The sequence below is a fragment of the Lethenteron reissneri genome, chromosome 24 (assembly GCF_015708825.2).
Source record: "Lethenteron reissneri isolate LAM-NWPU_2019-01 chromosome 24, ASM1570882v1, whole genome shotgun sequence".
Taxonomy (NCBI): Eukaryota; Metazoa; Chordata; class Hyperoartia; order Petromyzontiformes; family Petromyzontidae; genus Lethenteron; species Lethenteron reissneri.
In genome coordinates, this window is record NC_083802.1 from 2,528,032 (window position 1) to 2,550,603 (window position 22,572).

Genomic DNA, 22,572 nt, shown 5'->3' on the forward strand with positions numbered 1-22,572 from the left:
TTAAATTAAGTCTAGGCTTGTAACTAGAATATATGAAACTACTTTTTTTTTTATTCAACTCAACAAAAAATATTGTCCCGAAGTTGATTCGGTTTTAATTATAGGGCAAGCAAAGCCTACAGCTCTCTATTAAGTCTCATGCTAAGCACTTAACATTATAAACTAATCATTCACCTCCCATGGAGTGTGACGCTAAATCTGAGAGTGGCTGAAGCAAACTCCATGATTAGTAGTAGTGTACTGCATATATATGAAACTAAATATATCAATAGCCTCTGTCAAGTGGGCAAAATCCTTCCCATGCCTGGTCAGAGATGGCATTTTCTTCATACTTCTAGATTTGAAGCTTTCGTGACTGCAGGGATTCATATTCTTAGGTTTTTTAGGTAAAGTCACGTAGGTAAAAAACATTAAAAAGTAAAATAAAATAAAAAACGTCGTGATTTTTTATTTTATTTTACTTACTTACCGAAAAAACCTAAGAATATTTCTTCATACTATAATACACCACGCCGGTCGATGCGGGTTGATGAGGTGGGACGGCCAGGACCGTTCCAGATATCCCTCGCCAATGACACAAGCAAAGAGTGATGGAAGGAGGCATCGACAATGAATCAGAATCTTTATTTAGACTGGAAGAATCCGATGAGCTATGCAGCTCTTTTTTATTACAGATGTTCACAGATGTGACGGTCAACAAGATGGCAAGACAGCATTCAAGATATGATAGGAATGAATGTAGCAGCATAAAAAAGGCATCATGGATGCCACAGGGGATCTGCAATGAATTACTCTCAGTCAATAGTGGCCTTCATAATCTGCACATTATATGCTGGACCATGTATGTTTCGTATCTCACAGTTTCGCCCCTTTCATCTGGTAATCTTCTTCTACTCAACTTATCCTTTGCCTTGCTTCTCACAGGTGCATCAGTTCTCTTTCACTCCTATATATTGGAAATTATTGTGGCTGTGCACGCACATATATCCTGCTTTACCGAGCTGTCAACACAAATACACACAACCATGTGTGTTATGGATCACGGCCCGATTGCTACAGCTTCGTCCTGGGGTGTGTTTTGTGCATTGGTCGTATAGCGAGCGCCCAGGCAAAAAAAAAACACACTTGGCAGCCATTTTTCACAGCATAAACTTTACACAATAATAAATTTCTGCAAACAGATTAATTAGGCCAAATATGTGCCTCCTCCTTTAACCAATACCTTTCAGTTAAGCATAAACTTTACCTTAAGAGTTTAAACTTTTAAGGTGTTTTATGTACACAGGCACATTTCAATCCAGTCATGTATTATACCGCATCTTACAAAGGTAACATTAACCCAACATCAATCAGAATAAATTACAATGAAAAGCAACTGCATTGAACATTGCTGCCTCCAATTACATAAGGCAAAGCTTTGATTTGCAAAGTGTAACCTACAATATCATGTTTCAGCACTTCGTTAAGTTACATGCAACAGTGATGAACCATTTAACTTTAGTTTCAGTCGCAACAAACCTCGTAAAGCAATACAGTAGACATATATATCATGCACCTCAAAACCAACTCAAAATGCATAACAATCATTTGAAATATCACACAATCATTGTAATAAAAAATAACAACACTTAAATAATCAATATTGTTTTCAAACAACATAACACGTTCCTCAATATCCACTTATGTGGCTCAGGTCTTCTCTTCATTGTTACGTTCTGAGCAGCTTTTAGAGATAAAAAAACCCCATCAGAATATCTAAGATACCAGGCAGTCTCAATGGTGGCCAGGATTTCTTTAAGCGGATTTTCTGACCAGCATGCGCTACATTCAACAACACCATCATTGCAGTCACCTAAGAAAAACAAAAATCATAAACAACTCAAGTCGTGCGCTGGCAACAAAACCACACTTTCATTAAGTTTACATATGGAACCACATTAGCCTGTTTAAACTTGTCAGTCCGACATAAAACGACGCATGCTGATAATAAATACTTGCGATTAGTATTTGAATACAATTTAAGTTATTCAAGACACCAGGGAGCTACAGTAACTATGTACAACAGATGTTCAGCTGTTGCAATGAACAACTGATCTGTTGGCATCCAACTAAATGTTAAGAGTAACGTATTGATTGCAGACATTTGTGTGGGGACAGAAGACTTTTAAATCCAGTAATGGTGGTTAAAGAGCCTGCTAAGTCAGCACTTTCATATTATTAATGGATAAAAGACAATAAAATTGCACATTTGTGAAATTTCATTCACAATTATGGTCAATCAGACTGCAGTAGTTACAGTTGTTAAAGCAATCCATTTTATACGCAGTGACTTTAGTGAGTCATATAAATTACAAGAAAACCAAACTCCTCTACGAATCATAGAAAAACGCTTACAACCGTTATCATACAATATGGACTTGTAGACAGAAACGTACACACGTTAACAGTTCGGGAAATTATCCTTCAAAGCAGTGAGCTTTACAGGAAGAAAAAAACATATTGCAGATACAATTAAAACTCTATTACTTAAGCTACTTTGAAAAGATAAATGAAATTGTTTTTATATTTATTTTTTAAACACCCAAAGAAATATTGAGCATGTGCTTGGGATATAGAATACCTGAACATTACAAATGAATATATTTAACCATTATTTATAAGACAAGAAGCCAGTTTTAACTTTTTCATTGGGACCTCACCTGCATGCTGGTAGACTAAGTTGTTGGGTGTTTCCACACACTCACAAATGCTGAAGGTATCAGCGAGTAAGGAATGCTCGTGACGTTCTCCCAGCTATCAGAAGCTGGCTCGTAGCAGTCCAACGTCTTCCCTCTTTGTGCTCCGAAATAGCCACCCACCACATGCAGCCGGTTGCCCGAGGCCACCGCATGGCAGCTCATGCGTTTGGCAGTAAACCCATCTGCTTCAACCCGGGTCCATTGGTGCGTCTCAGTGTGAAAACAGTACGCGGCCGATGCCGAACATTCGGTATCGCCTCCAAGCACAAAGATGTGCTTGCCTAGCAGGCACGCTGATGTGTGCCGCCACGGCTGTGGGCAGGCACCGATGATGCTCCACCGGTTTTCTTCCAACTGGTAGCACTGCACACGAGGTGACCGCTCCCTGCTCACACCGCCAGTGCCACCAAACACATAGAGCTGTTCCCTCGTGCTCACAACAGCTGCGTTACTGACACCCTCACGCAGGGGAGCCACCATGCTCCATGAGTTAGTCGCGGGGTTATATCGCTCCACCTGCTTCAGTGCAGCAGACGGAGAGGCAGGACACTGGCCCGTGCCAGCCGTGTGGCCTCCGACGACGTACAGCTCCCCACCAAGCTCAGCGGAGCCATGGCCAAATCGTGCAACAAGCATGGGGGCCGCACGGCCCCACTCGTCGTGAAGGTTGTCATAGACCCACACATCTTTAGAGACGCTCTTTTCAGAGCCACGCCCACCTGTAACATAGACCTTGCAGCCCACAGCACATGCACTGAACTCCTTACGGGGATTAGGTAGCTGTGCCTTTGGCACAATTTCATGAGCTTTTTGGTCCACTAAATATACCTTATCGCACATGAAGCTCTGACCAGCCAGGAGCAGAAGAGAGTGTCCCGACTGACGTGGTCGTGCACAAGGGTCTGTCACCACCCCCTCATTGTTCAGAATACGCCTCTTGCAGCTGAGAGCTTCCTTTACAAGCATTTGGCTCTTCTGCTGGAATGCCACCAATAACTCTTTATCCACGAGTGAGGTCAGGTATGGCAGTGGCAGGAGCGCTAGCCTAATTTGTTTCAGCAACTCAGGTAGGCGAGAATGTCGGTGATCAGAATCATGCCGCACCCAACGCAGACAAGTCTCCAGCACCACGCACTCTTCTTCCACCTCAAGCTCCTCACTTCCTACGAGTTCGAGCAGTAAATCGGCAGAGAGAGACAGAATCTCTTCGCCACTTGCCATCGCTGGGAAATATCTCAAGCAGGCACGCCGAGATCGCTCACGGAGACTCATACACCCGTGTGCATCCGCCAAAACGAGGACCGCCAGGCAGTTGTCAGGGCTCAGTCGGCGTTCAAGAAAGTCAGCGCAGGCGTCGCGCACCTCGGGAAACTGCAGCATGTCGGCGGCCTGCAGCAAGGCCTCTGCGGCCGTCTCCTCGCTGAGCGCCAACCGTGACGTGTACGCATAATCCAGAAGTAAACCAAGGGCCTCTGGTGCGACGCTGTCGGCGAAATCCACCTCAGTCTCGTGGCTCTCTCTTAATCCACTGCCAAACATTGCCTGCAGAGGCATAAACACTCAATGTCAATGTATGTTATTGAGGTCTTGCAGACACACCCCCCCCCCCCATAAGCATATGTAATGCAGAGGTTTTCACATATAAAAACGTTCACCATCATTCTATAACTTACAGCATTTTATGGGTTTTTTTCCACCATGAGAGCAGGTGAGCAAGTGTCTCCATTTCCCACAATATACAAGTGAACAAAATAAGTATAACCCGTAAAAACAAAGTTTTTCACTCTAAATCCTTTATATGCGTGGTGGCTAGAGTCCTCTCGTCCTCTGGCTTGAGATGGCTGCCACCTATGGGTCAGATGATTGTCTGCAGTATTAAACAATTGTTAATTAAATATTTAATTTGTTTTCCCTAAACAGTGTAAAATTTTTGATTTTTTTTTTTCACGAACATTAATTGTCTCGCACAACGAGTCTGTGTGCAAAATGTCAGCTCGATTGGATCACGGGAAGTGGGTTAAAAAACGACCGAAAGGTTTGCACGGTCGTAAGCAAGCAAGCACGCAAGCACGCAAGCAAGCGAACTTAATACAAAGGATTTAAAAACACAGCCAACTTCATAATAGTGCTGAGGTATTATTACAATCAATGACATGTGTGTATTAATATATGAGCTTGTCAGGTAAAGGTAGGTGTCAGCTGCGGAGTGAGCTGGAGAGGGGCTGGTGGTGGACAACGAGTGGCTGTAGGGGGGCGAGGGTAGAAGCTTGCCTGAAAGTACGTGCTGCAGGCAGCCAGGACAGCGCGGTGACAGGGAAAAGCCGCACTCCCAGCCCGCAGCACCACATCGGTGAGCAGCCCTCGGCGACGGAGAGCATTCAGCTGCGAGAGCACTGCCTCGGGGTGGCGGGCCTCGTGGTACATGCTTCGTGACTTGCCTCCCATTCGTGACATCATCACACACGCCACACTATTACTGCAGCTCTCTTGCCTTTGACAGCAGCAATCGTCCGTATGTCTGAGAGAGAAGAAAAAGGAGGCGGGGAGAGGAGATAGTGTGCGGTCATGAATAACAGATATTGCAATTGAAGAGCCACAACATGACAGTGTCGGCGCACAACCTATTAAGTGTCAAGTCCATTCATTTGGCGTTAAGGTGGTGAAAATATCTCAAGCAAATCATATCAAATATCGTATCCCTCTGTCATCCAATAAAGATTATGCAATTCATACAATTATAAATGTCTCAACATTTTTCATCTGTAACCATAATAAAACCAGCCAGGAATTTAATTCACCATCATCACCAGTTTTGATCAATACATTGCTGGATAAAGGCCCCCCCACACCATTGGCATCCCACACAGTTCTGCAATGCTACAATCGATCTCGCTGAAATGTATGGGCTGATCTGATCCCTGCATCTCTACAAGCGGTCATACTTTTGGGTGCATTTTCTCCTTTGACTGGCCATTACATCAACACTCTTTTCCATCAGCCATCATTCCTCTCATCCACTTCTTTATTACATTATTTTATCATGCTTATTGTGTACATGAATTACTCACAAATATCAAAGGGAACTAAATAATCGACAGCTTGAGACAAGCTGTATTTTTTAAATATTTTCGACGATAAATACTATCAATCACAACCAAGAAAAGACAAATTAATTTCGAATATCATTATCGCTGGCTTTTGTAGATTATGAAGGCATTTTATTCAATGTAAACCAATGCAGTCATTTAAACACTCGCAAATTACGTCCTTACAATATGTAGAATTTATCAATACCATTTATAAATATGCAACAGCTACACAGAGATTGCATGAAGGCACAAAATGCAATCCTGAATTGAAGTTTGATACATTCTAAATGCTATTCACGGCATCTTTATTATTATTCCTCTTCATGCCTTTCAAATATCATTCCAAGTATGCTTCACTCCATGCACTGGTTAAACACATTTTTCGTCAGCAGATTGGTATGTTACTTTTCATTATGAATTCAGCTTTTCAAAAGCACTCATACCTGCTGCTCTCATCATCTTACATTCATTTTGAACTCAGTTCGCCTTCGTAGCTGTCTGAGGTACACAAACTTTGCTGTTTTCCAAATTGTGTCCGTCTGACAGGTATTTCCAATTGTTTTGCAAACTTGCTGTTCAAGACCTTTGTTTTGCTCGTATTTAGGGTGAGGCAAAAGAGATTGAGGTGGGGAAGGGAGAGGTGCGAATAAGGAGAGCGAGGGTGAGAGGTGAGAGAGAGAAACGTAGAGAGAAACGTAGAGAGATAGGGGGAAGGGAAGTGGGTGAGATACAGTGCAGGGAGGAGAGGACTACAGAGGGAGGTTACAAAACAGGCCCGTGGAATATACAAACAGATAAAAACACAAAGGGAGAATTTTAGATGAATTGGGATCTACAGTACAGAGAAGGCAAGATAAAGACGGAAACAGGACTCTGTATAAGATAAACAAAAATGTTTGCCTGGCTGAGAGGGCTACTTTTACGGTTGGTCACATACAGATGATGCGCGGGTTGCGAATTTGTTTTAAATATAAAATACCAAATCTACGTCATCCCAATAATGTTGCAACATCATATGAAATGTGCCGAGGTGCAGCTTGCTGTGGAACTACAAAAGTGAGACACACAAGCTGTATTTCCCGGAGTACATTCTCTCGTGGTGACAAATACAATTCTTGCAATGCCACTGAAAATATGTACCACTGCATTTAGCAAGTGACACTCTCATCGCCCAAAGGGGAATACCTAACAATTTCCTTCAAGCAGGTACTAGGACATTATTTAAATGTTATAACACCAGCTACCAATACTGTAATCCACCCAGTTTACCACCATAACCACCCTTTAATACACATATTGTTGGCGTAAATTACAATGTATCAATATGCTATGTCGAAACAGTGCACTCTTATGTTAGAAATATGACGCGGGGAAAAAGGCGATTGGTAAACAGTGATGTACATATGAAGATCAATTACGTGGTTCCACGTATGTGTGGATATGCCACATACGGTTGTCCTAACCCATATGTCCCTGCTACGATAGACTTAGTTTGGGGGGGGGGGAAGGGGCATCGCCCCTCCCTTTATTAATTTATTTTCAGTATTTTGATTTATAGCTTTTGTGACTGCAGGGATTTATATTCTTGGTTCTTTCGGTAAAGTCACGTAGAAGGCAAATAGTAAAATAATAAAAATATAAAGCAATAAAATTCTCACGATGTTTCGACTGCAACACAAGCAATCATCATCAGGTGATGATTGTTTTATATTTTTGTTATTTTATTATTTCCCTTCTACGTGAATTTACCGAAAGAACCAAGAATATTATTTTCAGTAGTTTACAATTAAGATTTATAAATGTATAAATGTGCACTCGCGATTCCTAATGTGAGGGACAAAGCGAACCCCTGCCCCCCCCAAATATAAAAGTCACACTCCACCTTTGCCTGCCTGCTACCTTATTTTTGAATGAAATGTTTATCAATTCGACTGCACCATTAATAGTGTACGTTGGATTCGAAACTGTACAAGATTCTTGTATAAAAGCAATGCACACAATTGTATCTCACAAAAAAATGTGAAAGTTTTTTAAAATTAAATATTAACAGCCTTTACCTTCTTTTTTACATGTCTTTATTCAACTATATACTGTTATGCAATAAACTATATGTACTGCACTTACTATCGTACAGTTCATAATACATTCATTAAACATTAAACTGGGCATGGGTTAATGCACTGGAAAAAAGGCATCTTTATCATCGTTACGACCTGTCCACAGGCCGTATAGTCTACTATATATTTATATAACCCACACTGGCATTACGGATCCTTAATTATGGTGGATCTGGTAGTGTCCATTGCATTACTGCCAAATAAATTAACATCTACAGTATCGGCCTGTTAATTATATTGGTTTAAGTTGCTATGCCTTCGAATGCCATCCGCAGGGCTCGCATGGTTATGTGGGCACATTTCATCGCAGAAGGTGCAATTTGGATATTTTATTTTATTGGCTCTCAGGCAGATCGTTAAACGTTCGGTAAATCAGACAATTTCCACTAAGTCAGCACCATTCTATTCATATACATGTACTGTATTGGCTTTTATGTATACTTTGATCTGCCAGGGATCATGCCAAAATGGATACACCAATACGACGCCACTCCGCAAACATTGGCTAAGTGATGTTGGCGAATACTGGTGCCAAAAGTACATCAAGGTGGGACATGGCACATATAAAAAGGCAGTGCATACGCCTAATTATTGATTTTATCACAGCAGCAACACCCCACAAGCTACATGGAGAGGATGCCATATTCTGGCTCGAGGAGACTTGTCAAAAAGTGTATTATTGCTTTTTATCGCAAGACTTCTGCTATTGTTGTTACTGTACTTATTCCATGTCTATTTCTCGGCTTCCCTGGCCCTGCATTCGTTTTCTCTGCCTTCGTAACTTTCTGCACTAACTGCTCTAGTTACATGTTCTATCTTTCTGCGCTTTCTCTTGCCTACATTTATTCACTTGTATATCTTCTCTCAAACACAATAGTCTAATTCCTACACGCTATTAACGCTGTGGTGGTCCCCACCTGATGACGGACGCTTGTGTTGCGCCCGAAACGTCGTGATTTAATTTAGTTATTTTTATTTTATTTTTATTTTCACCTACGTGACTTTACTGAAAGGACCAAAGAGTATGGATCCTTGCAGTCACGAAAACTTCAAATCTAGAATTTACATTACACCTGAACCCCTCGCACCACAAACATTCAGGATGCCAGTGGGTCTTGTCAGTGGGGCTGGATAAATTCAGCATGTGGATCTCAGATTCAATTAAGTCGCATCACTGCACAGGGAAACTCTTAAAAATGTAGTTATTCGATTTAAAAAAATAGAAACACCTTCACCAGCATTACCACAGTAGTAATGCCGTCGGTGTCTAATAGCAACCACACTGGACTGAGTTCGTCGGTCAAATCTCCTGGCACAACAGTGGAATAGGCAAGTTTCCTACTCCCCCACCCCACGCCTCTGTCCATTCAAAAGTATAAAAATGAACATCAGTCGATCGGCAGATCGCGTGTGGTGGGTTAAAGCGTGGGTACTTCTACCTCTTCCAAGATGTATGACCAGCATGGAAAAGGTAAGCCAAAATATGCTCTCTGGATAGGGTTTCTCTACAGCTCCGACGAGCATGAGGCCCTTTTGCCAACAGTAGCGCGAGCCAGAAATTGCAGGGCTGCACCTTTACTTTTGTCACTGAGATGTGAATTAGGCAGAGCATGGACGGGCACCTTGTGATGTCCCCCAGAGCTGGCAGTCACAACCACGCTCTTGCCAGCCTCTGCTAGAGGATGTGCCCTGTATATAAATTGGGTGCACGCCCACCTTGCACACATCTAAGCCCGATTCACGTCGTTACGCCTGCTTCTTTGATTGCTCAACAACGCTGCACCCTGCCAGGCTTAAATGGCCCTCTGCCAGCATGTGACTCGACCCAATGTGTCAATGCACTGTAGAACACGAATACAGTGAGCCATTTAATTTACAACACATCTCTTCATGCAATAGCAGGGAGGGAGTTCCTTCTTTACCAATGGTTTGGATGATTCCAATTAGAAATTGTATTACAACTGTGATTGCTGAGGGTTCAGGTGGCTCCTTCAGTGTCCAATCAAATGATTTTTTTGTTAGTCTATATAAAGAGCCAGGCGTAAATGGCATTCGAGATTCATTTGTCAATATTCGGTTGTGGCTAAACAATTTCACGAGTTGTCATCAGAAATTGTTTATTCCGTCGTGGCGAGGCACTTTATGTTAGCTCATACACATCATGCATCGCTGTTAATTTTGAAACAGCGTAACTTAAGACTGCAATTCCACAGTACTTGGAAATAATAACAAGAATGTACAGCCCTTTGTCAATCCTACCGTACTTCACAGTGCGGGTTGGTGAAGTGGGGTGCCCAGAAAGGATTCCTAAATCACTCGACACCGATATTAGTCGTGCCTTGGAATCGAACTCTCGGGAGCAGGGTTCACGGAGCAGTCCGCTAACCACTGCACCACCGCTCCACCCGCTCGATACCTTTGCCGTGGCAGAAATCCAGCACGTGCTCCGAATTGTCAAGGATTCAAATGAGTAGATTCTTAACGCGTCCGATGCGATACACTGTATCAAATTAGCATAACTTGTTTACAAAAGCACAACCTCGCAATAGCCGCGACCGGTGCCTGCGAGGCAATCTGTGAAGCCAGGGGGTTTGTGCGTGGGAAGCTCCACACCACCACCACCACACACTGCAAGGGAGAAGAGAACCCTGCAGCCATCACATTCCCGGGTCACGATGCAGTGGCATCGCCACCACCAACCACCACCGAGTCGAATGGAAGCGCCTCTCTCCCAGGGCGCGCGTGAGAACCGATTATTGGTTTTTTTTACGCGATTGAACAAATCGTACGACAGCGTCACGGTTCATATTAAAGGGCACAAGCGGCGCTGTAAGAATAGGATTTTTTTTTATTCAAAACGAGATGAATATTATTCGAAATCTTGAATCTCATCCCCGTTAAACAAATCGTGACAATTCATGGAATCGTCTTGGCTGGTGCAGATCCTCCTGTACGTGAACGCAATTAAACAGGGGTTTGTCGAACTCGCGGTCCCAGGGTCACCATCCAAGAATATTTATTATAAATAAAAATTTACACGGATTAATGTAGCGGCCTCTCGTGGCTGGCGGGGGGTCACGTTATCCCCATGAGAATGCGCTCTGCGTTCACGTCAGAGTCTCGCATCAAGCGGCGTGCGCTTTGAACGAAATGTGTGGCACATAGATCGGAGTGATAAGAGATGCGTCTTCTTGGTTCTGTCGGTAAAGTCACGTAGAATGGAAGTAATAAAATAATAAAAATAAAACATAATAAAATAATTCTCACGACGTTTCGGCCACAACGCAAGCAGCCGTCCTTATTCTTCACCTGAGGACGGCTGCTTGCGTTGTGGCCGAAACGTCGTGAGAATTATTTTATTGTTTTATTTTTATTATTTTATTACTTCCCTTCTACGTGACTTTACCGAAAGAACCCAGAAGATGAATCCCTGCAGTCACGAAAGCTTTAAATTGATAAGAGATTGTTGTGTTGTACCTTTCAGACAATACATCGCACCCGTGACCCATACAATACTTGGTCTCATCAACGACGGCTAACATCAGTGGCGAGCGATGTCCGAACTGGTCCTGCCAACTTCCCTCCCCACCCCCCACACACACAACCCATACTTTCATTGACCAGCGTGGTGAAGTATGGTCACCTATCCAAGCAGGGCTGTACATGTGCGTACGTCTCGTCCTCGCAGAACCCACAATGGCCTTGAGTTTCGTCATTTAACGTAAGCAGGTCTCGTCCTTACTGCCCTGGAGTCAACGTTCACTACACCTGCGAACGTACTTACACATATTCATCACAGTCGTTTAAAAGCCACCACAATTATATACAGGACTGTACGAAATGTATCCCTTACCCGGTCATAAGCTCTCTCACGGGAACAAACGCAGCACGCAGCCTTGTCGCTTTAGAACTTTGTGGATTACATTGTTCTGATCCATACAACTCATTTCCATACTACAGTACACCGGGTATTAATAGCGTGCTTGATGTGGTAATGACAGTGGGCTATATATATATTTAGCCGTACACCACACACCACCACCACACACACACACGGCAGACAGACACGTCAGGGTGTAGGCACGCGAGACACGCTTTACCTGTCCGTGCCGATCAATTACGGGTTGCGGTCTGCAGTCCGCCGGGACATGGCTCAGCGCAGCCTCCTGCAGCAGCGCACAGCAGCAGCAGCAGCAGCACACTGAGTGAGTGAGCAGCGTGGAGGCTGCGCTGCTGCTGCTCCCAGTGAAGGCGATCAGCCTCCCCCTCCTGGCCCGCCACACCCCCCACACCCCCCCCCCCTTGCTCACCCCTCCCCGCATGCTCACCCCTCCCTGCACAACGCTACCACTTCCCCCCCCCTTCACACCCCTCCCTATCACCCCTTCCACTGCTCACCCCTCCCTACCCCCTTGCACACCCCCTACCACACACTCCCTACCCCCCTTGCACACCCCCTACCACCCCCTTCCTACCCCTCCTGCACACCCATCCCCCTGCACCCCCCTACAAACCCCCCTTCTTACCTCCCCTGCACCCCCCCCCCTACAAACCCCCCCTCTTACCTCCCCTGCACACCCCCCCCTGCTCACCCCTCCCTACCCCCCTTGCACCCCCCCTCCGCACCCCCCTCCCTACCCCTCCTGCACACCCCCCCCCCCTGCACCCCCCCCCTACAAACCCCCCTTCTTACCTCCCCTGCACCCCTCCTACAAACCCCCCTTCTTACCTCCCCTGCACCCCCCCTGCCCCCCCCCTGCACCCCCCCCTGCACTCCCCCCCGCACTCCCCGCTGCCACCCCCTACCAGCCGAGGGAAACACCGCACGCCCACATTCCCACCGAGGCAACGTCACCCTGTGTCTCCTCCTACTCCTCCTACTGCTTCTCCTTCTTTCTCTGATCCCACGCGCGCGCGTGTTGTGTTGTGTGCACCCGCCCGTGCCTACTAGCCACGTTGTCACGTCGCGGTCTTCCTCCCTCCGAGTGAATCATCTGGACAGGTACTGCACCGGGGTGAGATGCCCTCTGGTGGATGAGAGCCACGACTTTGCTCCGTCTTGTGATGAGTTGAGTCGTCATCCATCTGAATGAACCATTATCCTGGTTTCCACCAATCCGCTTGGTTGTATTCAAGTGGCGTACATTTGTTAGAATTAATTGATATGACGGATACAAGTCCATACTAGGGTTGTTAAAATCTGTCTTATTGGATTACCAATAACTGCATTATAAAACCCGTAAGGAACCGGTTCGCCTCCATACAGTTCTATCAGTTAACTTTTTTTTTTAACTCAGAAAGGAAGAGAGATACATAATGGTCATTAAAGACGAACAGGTCTGTTTCAGAAGAAGACAAATGTTAAGATGACAATCTGCACTCGTAAAATTTGTGAATATTATCATTCGCGATGCCCCCACAGTCCACGGAACCGCCTAAATTCCATGTCGGTGAAAATACACAGATTTTAGCCACGTAACGGACAATTCCCAAAATTCACCACCACACCTCAATGGTGTCAATAACACGCCATCACATACATTCGTTTATTACGTACAAAATGTATGAAAAGAGCACATATTGTATATATTTGAATATACATTGTTTACCTTAAAAGGCACGAACGACACATACCTCATACAAATATTTTAGTGTTTTTTTGCGGTGCGTCATGTATTTTAGGATCTGAAAATAGCATCCGCCTCATCAATGTTGATTTTCAGAGTTCCACGGTACTCAGCTTACATGCAACACGGAAAACTGTATTCCATACAGGTACCTTTCGCAGTATCATGACTCAAAATAAGTATAAATGGAATACAACTTAATTTATGTGCACATTCTTGATTTGAAGCTTTCGTGACTGCAGGAATCCATACTCTTTGGTTCTTTCGATAAAGTCACGTAGTTAGAAATAAAATGAAACAAATCACGACGTTTCGATCGCAACACCGCTTCATGGAACTGTTGCAGGCTTGTGTTGCGATCGCAACACCGCTTGTGTTGCGATCGAAACGTCGTGATTTGTTTAATTTTATTTATTTTCTAATTATGTGCAAATACACATTCCCGAATCCCATGGCGCATTACACGTTGGCACGCGTCATACTTGGTTTATTCCGGGGGGAAACATGGAAGAAAAATAATGAACATTCATCGAGTCTGTAATGCTTTCCAACATGTGTTTGTCTTCGGAAGTATTTAATTAGCGATAATAGCGGTAGCGCTTACGCCAGACGTACAGGAAGCAGGACGCCGAAAGGCATCAAAGGGAAAAACGGCTCGGATATAGCGGTTCTGCCAAAAGAGGACTTGCCTTAGCCAGCAGGGCAGGGCATTGAGGCAGGTCCCATTAGCACCGGTTTGTTTCTCCAAGGGTTTGTCAATCCTTTGATCATTTCAGCCAGTTTTGAATGGGGGTAAGTCCGTAACAATGGTTGCCAATCATTGTTACGGAACTGTTGCAGGTATTAGTTTAAAAAAAAAATCTGAATTCACCATGCAGCATCAGGAATATCATTAATATGAGTACATAAAAAGCAAGTTAATTGTTTTCATAGCCTTTTGTTTTTATATATTTTTCATCATACTCTGCAGTACTATACAACAATAATCTATACCTCGAGTTTCCTGGCTGGCTGGGCTCCTTTCCACCCCAACAATGACTGTTTTGTTCGTGGCCGCGTGCCATTGCCAACGAATCTAACTGGGAAACTGGCTAGACGGGATTTATAGTGTAATAAATAAACATTGAGTTGAAACGGCAGAAGTTCACAAGACGATAGATAGCGACACCGAAGAGATGCGAGTAAGGAATAAAGAAGGCAGACGCGGCTCACTTAAAATTGCTCTCTTAAATTTGTGCTCCTATTAATGTCCCACTTGCACTAAAATACTATTTAAATCATACAGAATATTAAAACAAACATCACGATACATATAATCGTATTTTTTAGTGATCCAAGTACATCATTGGTTCATCTTTTCCAGAGTTATTAATAGTCGGCTTGCGATGAGACAACAGGGGCTTGATAGCAGCCCTGCCTGCCCTCCAGCCTCTGTTGTCTTTTAGTGCTGCTTTGTATCTTCTCGCCATGCCGGGTAATACAAATGGACATTGACAATTACATTGAATAAATGTTGAATATTTTGGTTCTTTCGGTAAAGTCACCTAGAAGGGAAATAATAAAATAAATAAAATAAAACATAAAATTCTCACGACGTTTCAGCCACAATGCAAGCAGCCGTCCTCAGGTGAAGAACAGACGCTGTCACGAAAGCTTTAAAAGCTTTAAATCGAAATGTTGAATAGTGCATAAATAAGCATTGAGATCAGGACTGGTATTTGGAGGATGTTTTAGGGTGGGCCCTGCACCAAATGTCCTATCGAACCATCCACATTCACGCTCCTTCACGGTATATCATCGTTATGGTCGCCCACACAACATCTCTTCTGTCCCCCACCCGTCCCCATCGGTAGAGAAGCTTGAGCCTGGCTTTAATGAGATGTCCATGTTTGGATTCACATTCAGTGACAGAAAGAGGGACACAATGATTAAAGAACAAGCACCCCTTACAGAGATGATATTCTCTGTTATGAAAAGTGAACTTGGACAGGAAACATTGATATGTCAGATGATAGCCGATGGTCAAAGCTCAATGATGGAGTGGAGGGGATATCCACCATCGTGATGCAGGGATGACATCGGCTGGTGCGAGATAGACTGTTACATTGCTTGACCACGAGGCATGGCGATGACTTGGGGTGCCTTTCATCCAGCAATGCATATATCATAGCTAATGAGGATGATGTGTCAGGCTTTCCCCTCAGTCTTTCCTGTTTACCAGACAGAGCAGCCTCTTAAGAGCCTGTGGGATGTGTCATTTTGATTACTGATTCCTCTAGACGCCATACTAGGATATCAGAAACTTGTTTCCAGCCTGTCTATCTATTAAAGCTATCCAAATCTGCACTCATTGTTGTCTGTTGGATTATGTATGTTTATATAACTGCGTGAGTGTATGAGTCAAAACAAAAGCAGCTACGGTATACTAAAGCCTGTGTGGGTGCTTCCCTCCCAACATGTTTGAGCCCACACACTGCCTCCACTAACATTGGGTAAATATTTAACGGATCACAGTGTACATCACAGTGTAAAGACTGCGGAATAATGTGGTGTGGAGCCAGCATTATATCTGCATGTGTGCAATATGTGTGACCACACAAGACCTCCAAATTATTATGTCTGTCTCTACGTCTCTTTCTGTCTCTCTTTCAGACTCTATCTTTCCTTGTCTTGGGATCTCATTCCATTGACTGCATTGTTATACTGGTCATGAATGCAAGGTACATCTTGCAGTGGTAAGTAAAAATTGTTTCCACAACTTTGAAATTACGATAATCTGAAAATTCACGTAAATATAATGTACGCTATTTTTTATATTTCAACATTATGCAGGAAACGTTTCTGATGTTTTTGCAAAGTATACTCAAGTGAATAATATGGTAATCTGATTTATGGTATAATGAGGTACACCCCAAAGTGCCTCACAATATACGACATATTTTTCAGTATCGTTCATAGTATTTGACTGATAATCATGAATGTAAAGCCTTGTATGTGTCCTGTCACTGACACATTCCATGTTGGTTTTTAAGGTTAGAATCTACAACAATACATGAATTGCAGTGCTCAAGATATTTTTGGGATGGAATGGCATGATAAATAAGGCCCATTAATTACACTGAACATCATGACACGCCTATTTACTGCTGAATGATGGACTGTCCATGCTGTCACGAAGATCCTTCGACACGACTATCTATCTCACGCCGATGGACAAACTCATCTCATCGCTCCATCTCTTAAGTAGTCATCCTCTCGGGCACACACAGTCATATGCCATTCCATCACTTGTCTTCTTCATCATGCATCATCCCTTTTGTTGATGTGCCATGCCCAAGTCCACTTAGGGGCCGTCCATAAATGACGTCACGCGATTTTGGACGATTTTTGACCCCCCCCCCCCATCGTCACACGGCGTCACAAAAAGTCAGACCCCCCCCTCAAATATGACGTCACAAATCTCTGCCCTCCCCCCCAAAAAAATAAAACATGCTTCAAATCGCTTTAAACTATTGTCATTGTAGTGCGTATTTAATGTGGCGCTGCACTTCTGATGTTGTAGGAGAATACATTTATTTAAAAGTCTATTTAATTAAGTAGAACGTGTTGTCTATATTTATTTAAAGTTGCGCATTTTGATGTGACGTCACATTTCTCAAGCCCCCCCCCCCCCCACCTCGTCACACATCGTCACAAATATCTGAAGTCGATATTATTTCTCTGAATTGCAAGTTTTCCATGATCCATACGCTCTTCTTCCTGTCAGAGTACTTCCAATAATACATATTTACATGTTTTTTGTGCATAATTTTCAGCTGTTATGCAATTGCTTAATACGTGTGTACATCATTATATATATGCTTTCACTGCAAACGAACGTAATTTGTGCACAATTATGCAATACGAATATGATTATATTTTAGAGTAATGCCCCTCGAAACATTGCTACTCTCGGGGCCACTCTGATTGTCTACCCCGAAGGCCAGGACTGCATACATGAGAGTAATGTGTGTTCACACGTGATTATTTGAGAGGGGTTAATAAATGTGTTTCACGTGCAATGCATGTGACTTGACAGCCCTGATGAATAAAAGAAACAAGGAACTGCTGTATGTTGACCAGCTGCAAGTTATGCACATCTTATTTGGAAACCACTGGTACTGTCATCGCCTTAATATGTAACAATTGCAAGTATGAAGATGTGTTGGTTGCTTTTGTCAAGACTTCATCTGATTTGGGAACAGTAAGTACCAAATAAAAACTTTAAGGCTTTTCAAAGTTTTTGGAAGAACGTCAGAAGTGACGATATAAACCAAGTAACGTTTCTTTAAAAGCAATTGCTACATTCACAACACAAGCATTTAATTATACGTGAGAATGTATAATAATTAGATTCGTGAACATTTTTAATTTAGGCTGATAGAATGCACAAGTTAGGCAATACAGAGCATACGGTATAGAGGCAGTACGAACGAGATCAATATTTTCCATTCTTGAAGCGAATCGTGACTATAAAATGTGATAATTGAATGATGTCGTGGAAGAGGGGGTGAGGGATGGTAAATTGTTACATATTTAGCATCCATGTACTGACGAAATCTTGAATGTTTTCATGGCACCACTGAAACCTGACACAATATTTGATTTGCACATTGGGGAATGTGAGGTCTGCCTAAGGGTGTCACACCCAACTTACTGTGTGCAGCACTTCTCCCGTATGGAAGAGTGTATTGTCTTAAACATTTCAGTGAGCGTGGCATGCAAATCCACCGTGGTATAGAGGTGGATAATCTCGGCTGTGACGGTCAACGTTTGACTCCAAAGTGTGAGCGATGACGTTAACGCGAGGTTGCACTCCACCCTCCCACTCCCTGGGACCGTGAAGTCATCAATGGCGGGCAAAATGGCGGACGAAATTTTGACTTTAAACCTGACAATTTATCATTAAAATATTCGATTTTTAAAATGACTTAAAAGTAAAAAGCAAAAGTCATGTTATTTGTATTTTAAACTGATTGGTGTTTATTCTGGACGTCCGCGTTGATCCACTCTGTTCGCCAGCATTCTTCTGGATCTGGGTTAGATTTTAGGATGGTGACAGTATGATCCCAGAAAGGGGATCGGGACTTGCGTCGGTGGCAAGGTACATTGTTTATGTCTCGGTTGATGGGTCGGTTGTCGTTGGCAAGAAAATGTGTAAACACCCTAGCAGTTTGCATACCTCTGCGGATATTTGGTGGCAAAATGTGTGCCAAAACAGAGAGCCAGGGGATTTGGTGCCGATTTCAATTATTTGGTTACGATGCTCATTGCGTTATTTAATTGTGCATCTAGCAAATAGCATCTGATGTATGATTGTTCAGATGGAATATTTTTTTTGGTGGTTTTGGGTATCCTGCAATAAAAATATGCTACCAATAACATTAGATCAGCTGTTATAGAATAGAAATGTTATCCAGGTTTGTGTTGTGTGCAGCAAGAGCTATGTCATCTGAAAATATGAATTTGCAAGATGATTTTGATAGTAGGGCGCTTATATATGTTAAATAGTGGTGGTGCTAGTACTGAACCTTGAAGGAGAATATTGTTCATAATTCTCTTGTGGCTATGTTTACCAGCGAAGTTTACCTGAAAAGTACAGTTGCCAAGCATCACGTCGGTTAGATGTAAAGTAGAACATAATCTGATGATTTTGGGCAACTTTAGCAGCAGGCCATTATGCCAAACGGTGTTGTAGACCGTAGAGAGGCCAATCATTGCTGTGCCAATCTTCTGTTGATGCTGGAAACCATTTATTATGAGGGTGGTTCTAAATCTGGCTGGTTTGGGAGGCAGTTGGGTCGATAATATAATGGGTGAAAGTCTGGCAAGCGTGGCACGTTCCATCAGTTTGGAGATGGAGGACGAGAGGGATATTGGCCTGTAGCTGGAGGGTGAGTCTTGTGGCTTTACGGGTTTCAGAATGGCAATGACTGGCTGGCTTCCTTGCTTTTGGATTGTACCTGTCCTATGTATGGTTTGCAAGCCATTGTTGTCGATTTAGTCCCAGGTTCTTGAGGAACTCAGGACACAGGAAATCATATTCCGGTCCCTTGTTGGATTGCGTGGCCATGAGAGCCGTTTCCACTTCAGCTACAGTGGTCTTATTAGATCTGTTGCTTGTGGGAGTTGGCTCAGGGTGATGGTGAATTGTTTCCAAACAGCTTGTTTGGAAACAATTCATTGTTGCCTTTGGGCAGGACAGCATGTGGAAAGTCACAGGATTGTCTGTGGTTTTTGGCAGTCTGTTTTCTGTTTTTGAGGCACACATGTCTTACAGCTGAAATGAGTGAAGTCCAAATCTGCAGTGACGTCTTCCCAACGTTTTCTCCGTGCTGAGTTCAGAGACTCCAGTAGTGTGGTGCCATTATCTTGGTCACGAGTTTTGATGAACACTTTAAAGGGTTTTTTTGCTCTGGTTGCCAACATAGCGTATAGCTTTTCATATACCCCCTCGGGATGTTTATTTGTGGCAGATGTCAGAATTTTAATGACTGTATCGAATTTTCAAGCTTAGGTTCCAGGTTCATCAATCGGGCTATGGGTTCTTTTTTTGTATCCGGGATAGTTGGCCTTCTGAAAATTATAACGTGGTTGTGTTTTTTGAGGTTATGACCGATATCAGCAATCCAATGTGTGTGACTGCCGGTCTGTGTTGGCTCTTCAGAAAATTGCCTATAATTGTTCGCAACGCAATTAGTGGCTGTCTATTCTTATCCTTTGAGACAAAGCCTGTTTTCTGCATTATCGTAATTTTCCCATCGGGCTGAGTGAAATCTGCCCGGCTTTTTAGTGTTGTACATAAGCAATGTGTCTTGTGTCGATGACCATTCCTCGAGTTTCTCTCCGGATTTCTAATTTTCTGAGTAGCGCCATTACGTGTGGTGACTATTAAAGTCACCTATATCTATAGCTGGGCGAGTATCTTCTGGCAGAAGTGGTGATGGCCATTCCTTTTTCGGGGGCGTATACACGTTCATGACCATCATGTTACCAACTGTGATGCTGGTCGTTGATGTGCCGTTGTTTGTGGTGGTAGATATGAAAACATAGTCTTTTAGGCCTTGCTTAATGAAATTGGCGAGGCCATGTTTAGAGTGGTAGATGGCAGCAACAAGCATACATCAATTTATTATGTAACTTTCCAACCATGTGCTGTCCTCATTGTGCATCTCCTGTAAGGTAATGATGTCAATGTTATTTTCCCTTGGGTTTCCCAAGAAGTCACATCTTGAGAATCCTTCAATGTTTAGTTGGTATGCTCAAATGCCTCAACCGATCAGTTTCTGGTCCTTAACAGGGCATTTTTTGGCATTTAGCTCTACTGATGATATCCGCATTTTAATAAATAATGTCGATTTTGCCATAGATTTCAGTATTAGTTGTGTTTAAGGTAACAAGAAACAGGTAACAGGTGGGTCGCAAGAAGGCCACTATCTCCCACCTACAGATTAATTACCTGTGTCTGTTATGCTCTCAAAGCTTTGCTCTGAATTATAGTATCTCCAAGGGATAGGGGATCTGAAATCTTTCCAATTACACAGATCCCCATGGAGTGACAAATAGATAAGAAACCTTGTTTTTTTTGTAACAATAGTAGCCGCAATTTAATATTCCCTGCTATGCCAACAGCTCTCGAGACTATATGTTGGGTTTTGGTTCTGCAGCAAGTTATGTGAAATAAGAGCAATCCATTCTAAAAAAAATATAAGTAATAGCAGGTGGCATTTCCTACTTTTATTTTAAGGCTGGCTCATTCTCCCTCGTTTGTCAACGTCTATTCAATACTATATGAGGTTCAGCAGTAATTGCTTCACAATGCAACATCATGACACAGTTACATTCTCTGGATACAGAAATGCTGTTAATCGCGCCTGCCATGCATCAAAAAACAAATTAAGATTGAGGCTCCTACAATGGTTCGCCTATCACCACCTCGTCATGGGATGGTCCCTCACCTCAATTTCTCTTATGTTTATCTAAGGCGGGAGAGGAATAAAATGCAAATCCTCATCCAGCAAATGAATGCAGAGCTGGACAGAAAGCACACAAGCCCTGCAGGGAGATGGCAGGCTTGTGGCTGCATTATGTTTGATTATTGGGGCCACGCTCCCCCCTGTCCTCTGCATGGGATGCAGGAGTAGCATAAATGTGGCATGATGTCCTTGTGGTTATGTCATTGGGATCATTGAGCTTGGTAGGAAATGTGAGGCGTTATATGTGCAGACACGCAGTGGGACATCTAGACATCCTCAGTGAGCAATCCTTGCCATCGGGGCATTCTCGTGAGCACATTTCAGGGGAAATATATATCGGCTGCTGCTGTTGCAGCAACTTATACAAAATTCTTACTTTCATTTCTTATGAAAATTTCCTGTTTGTTCATTGCCATTTATATTTTTCTCAATTCTTTAAAGTGTAAAATATATTTCCACAAAAGTAGAATGAAACATGTACTGCACATATCGCTCTGCAGTTTTTAACAGAGAGCCCCAACATTAATGCGTACTTCGAGCCGTTTGTCAATGAATGTTTTCAAGTTTAGAAGTTTACATTTATATTTAATTCCTGTACAGTATAACTACAATGTCATTAATACATGGTTTTACTTTCATTTTGTGATGTTGTCCAGCTGCTTCTACGTAACTTAAAAAAAAACTGTAATTGCGATAGGGGCAGCCCATAAATGACGTCACGCAATTTTGGACGATTTTTGACCCCCCCCCCCTCGTCACATGCACGGCGTCACAAAATGTCAGACCCCCCCCCCTCAAATATGACGTCACAAAGCTTTGCCCCCCCTCCCCCGAAAAAATAAACATGCTTAAAATCACTTTAAACTATTGTCATTGTAGTGCGAATTTAATGTGGCGATGCACTCTGATGTTGTAGGAGAATCATTTATTTAAAAAATCTGTATCATTAAGTAGAACGTGTTGTCTACATTTATTTAAAGTTGCGC

General features: G+C 43.1%; 1 protein-coding gene across 1 annotated transcript; it reads right to left on the reverse strand.

Annotated features, from left to right (window-relative positions):
• Positions 1 to 609: 609 nt before the first annotated feature.
• LOC133346415 (ectoderm-neural cortex protein 1-like) lies at positions 610 to 12,173 on the reverse strand. Its single transcript, XM_061557953.1, has 4 exons — positions 12,045 to 12,173; positions 5,010 to 5,256; positions 2,700 to 4,280; positions 610 to 1,852 (listed from the first exon to the last, which is right to left on the reverse strand). Exons 2-3 carry the CDS (start codon positions 5,193 to 5,195, stop codon positions 2,715 to 2,717), a joined length of 1,752 nt encoding a protein of 583 aa, XP_061413937.1. The 5' UTR covers positions 5,196 to 5,256; positions 12,045 to 12,173; the 3' UTR covers positions 610 to 1,852; positions 2,700 to 2,714.
• Between the last annotated feature and the right edge of the window lie 10,399 nt (positions 12,174 to 22,572).

Coding starts and splice junctions, on each gene's coding strand:
- LOC133346415 (XM_061557953.1), bottom strand. CDS start 5,195: ATGATGTCACGAATGGGAGGCAAGTCACGAAGCATGTACCACGAGGCC. Junction 4,281..5,009: donor CCTGCAGCACGTACTTTCAG/GCAAGCTTCTAC, acceptor ATGCCTCTGCAG/GCAATGTTTGGCAGTGGATT.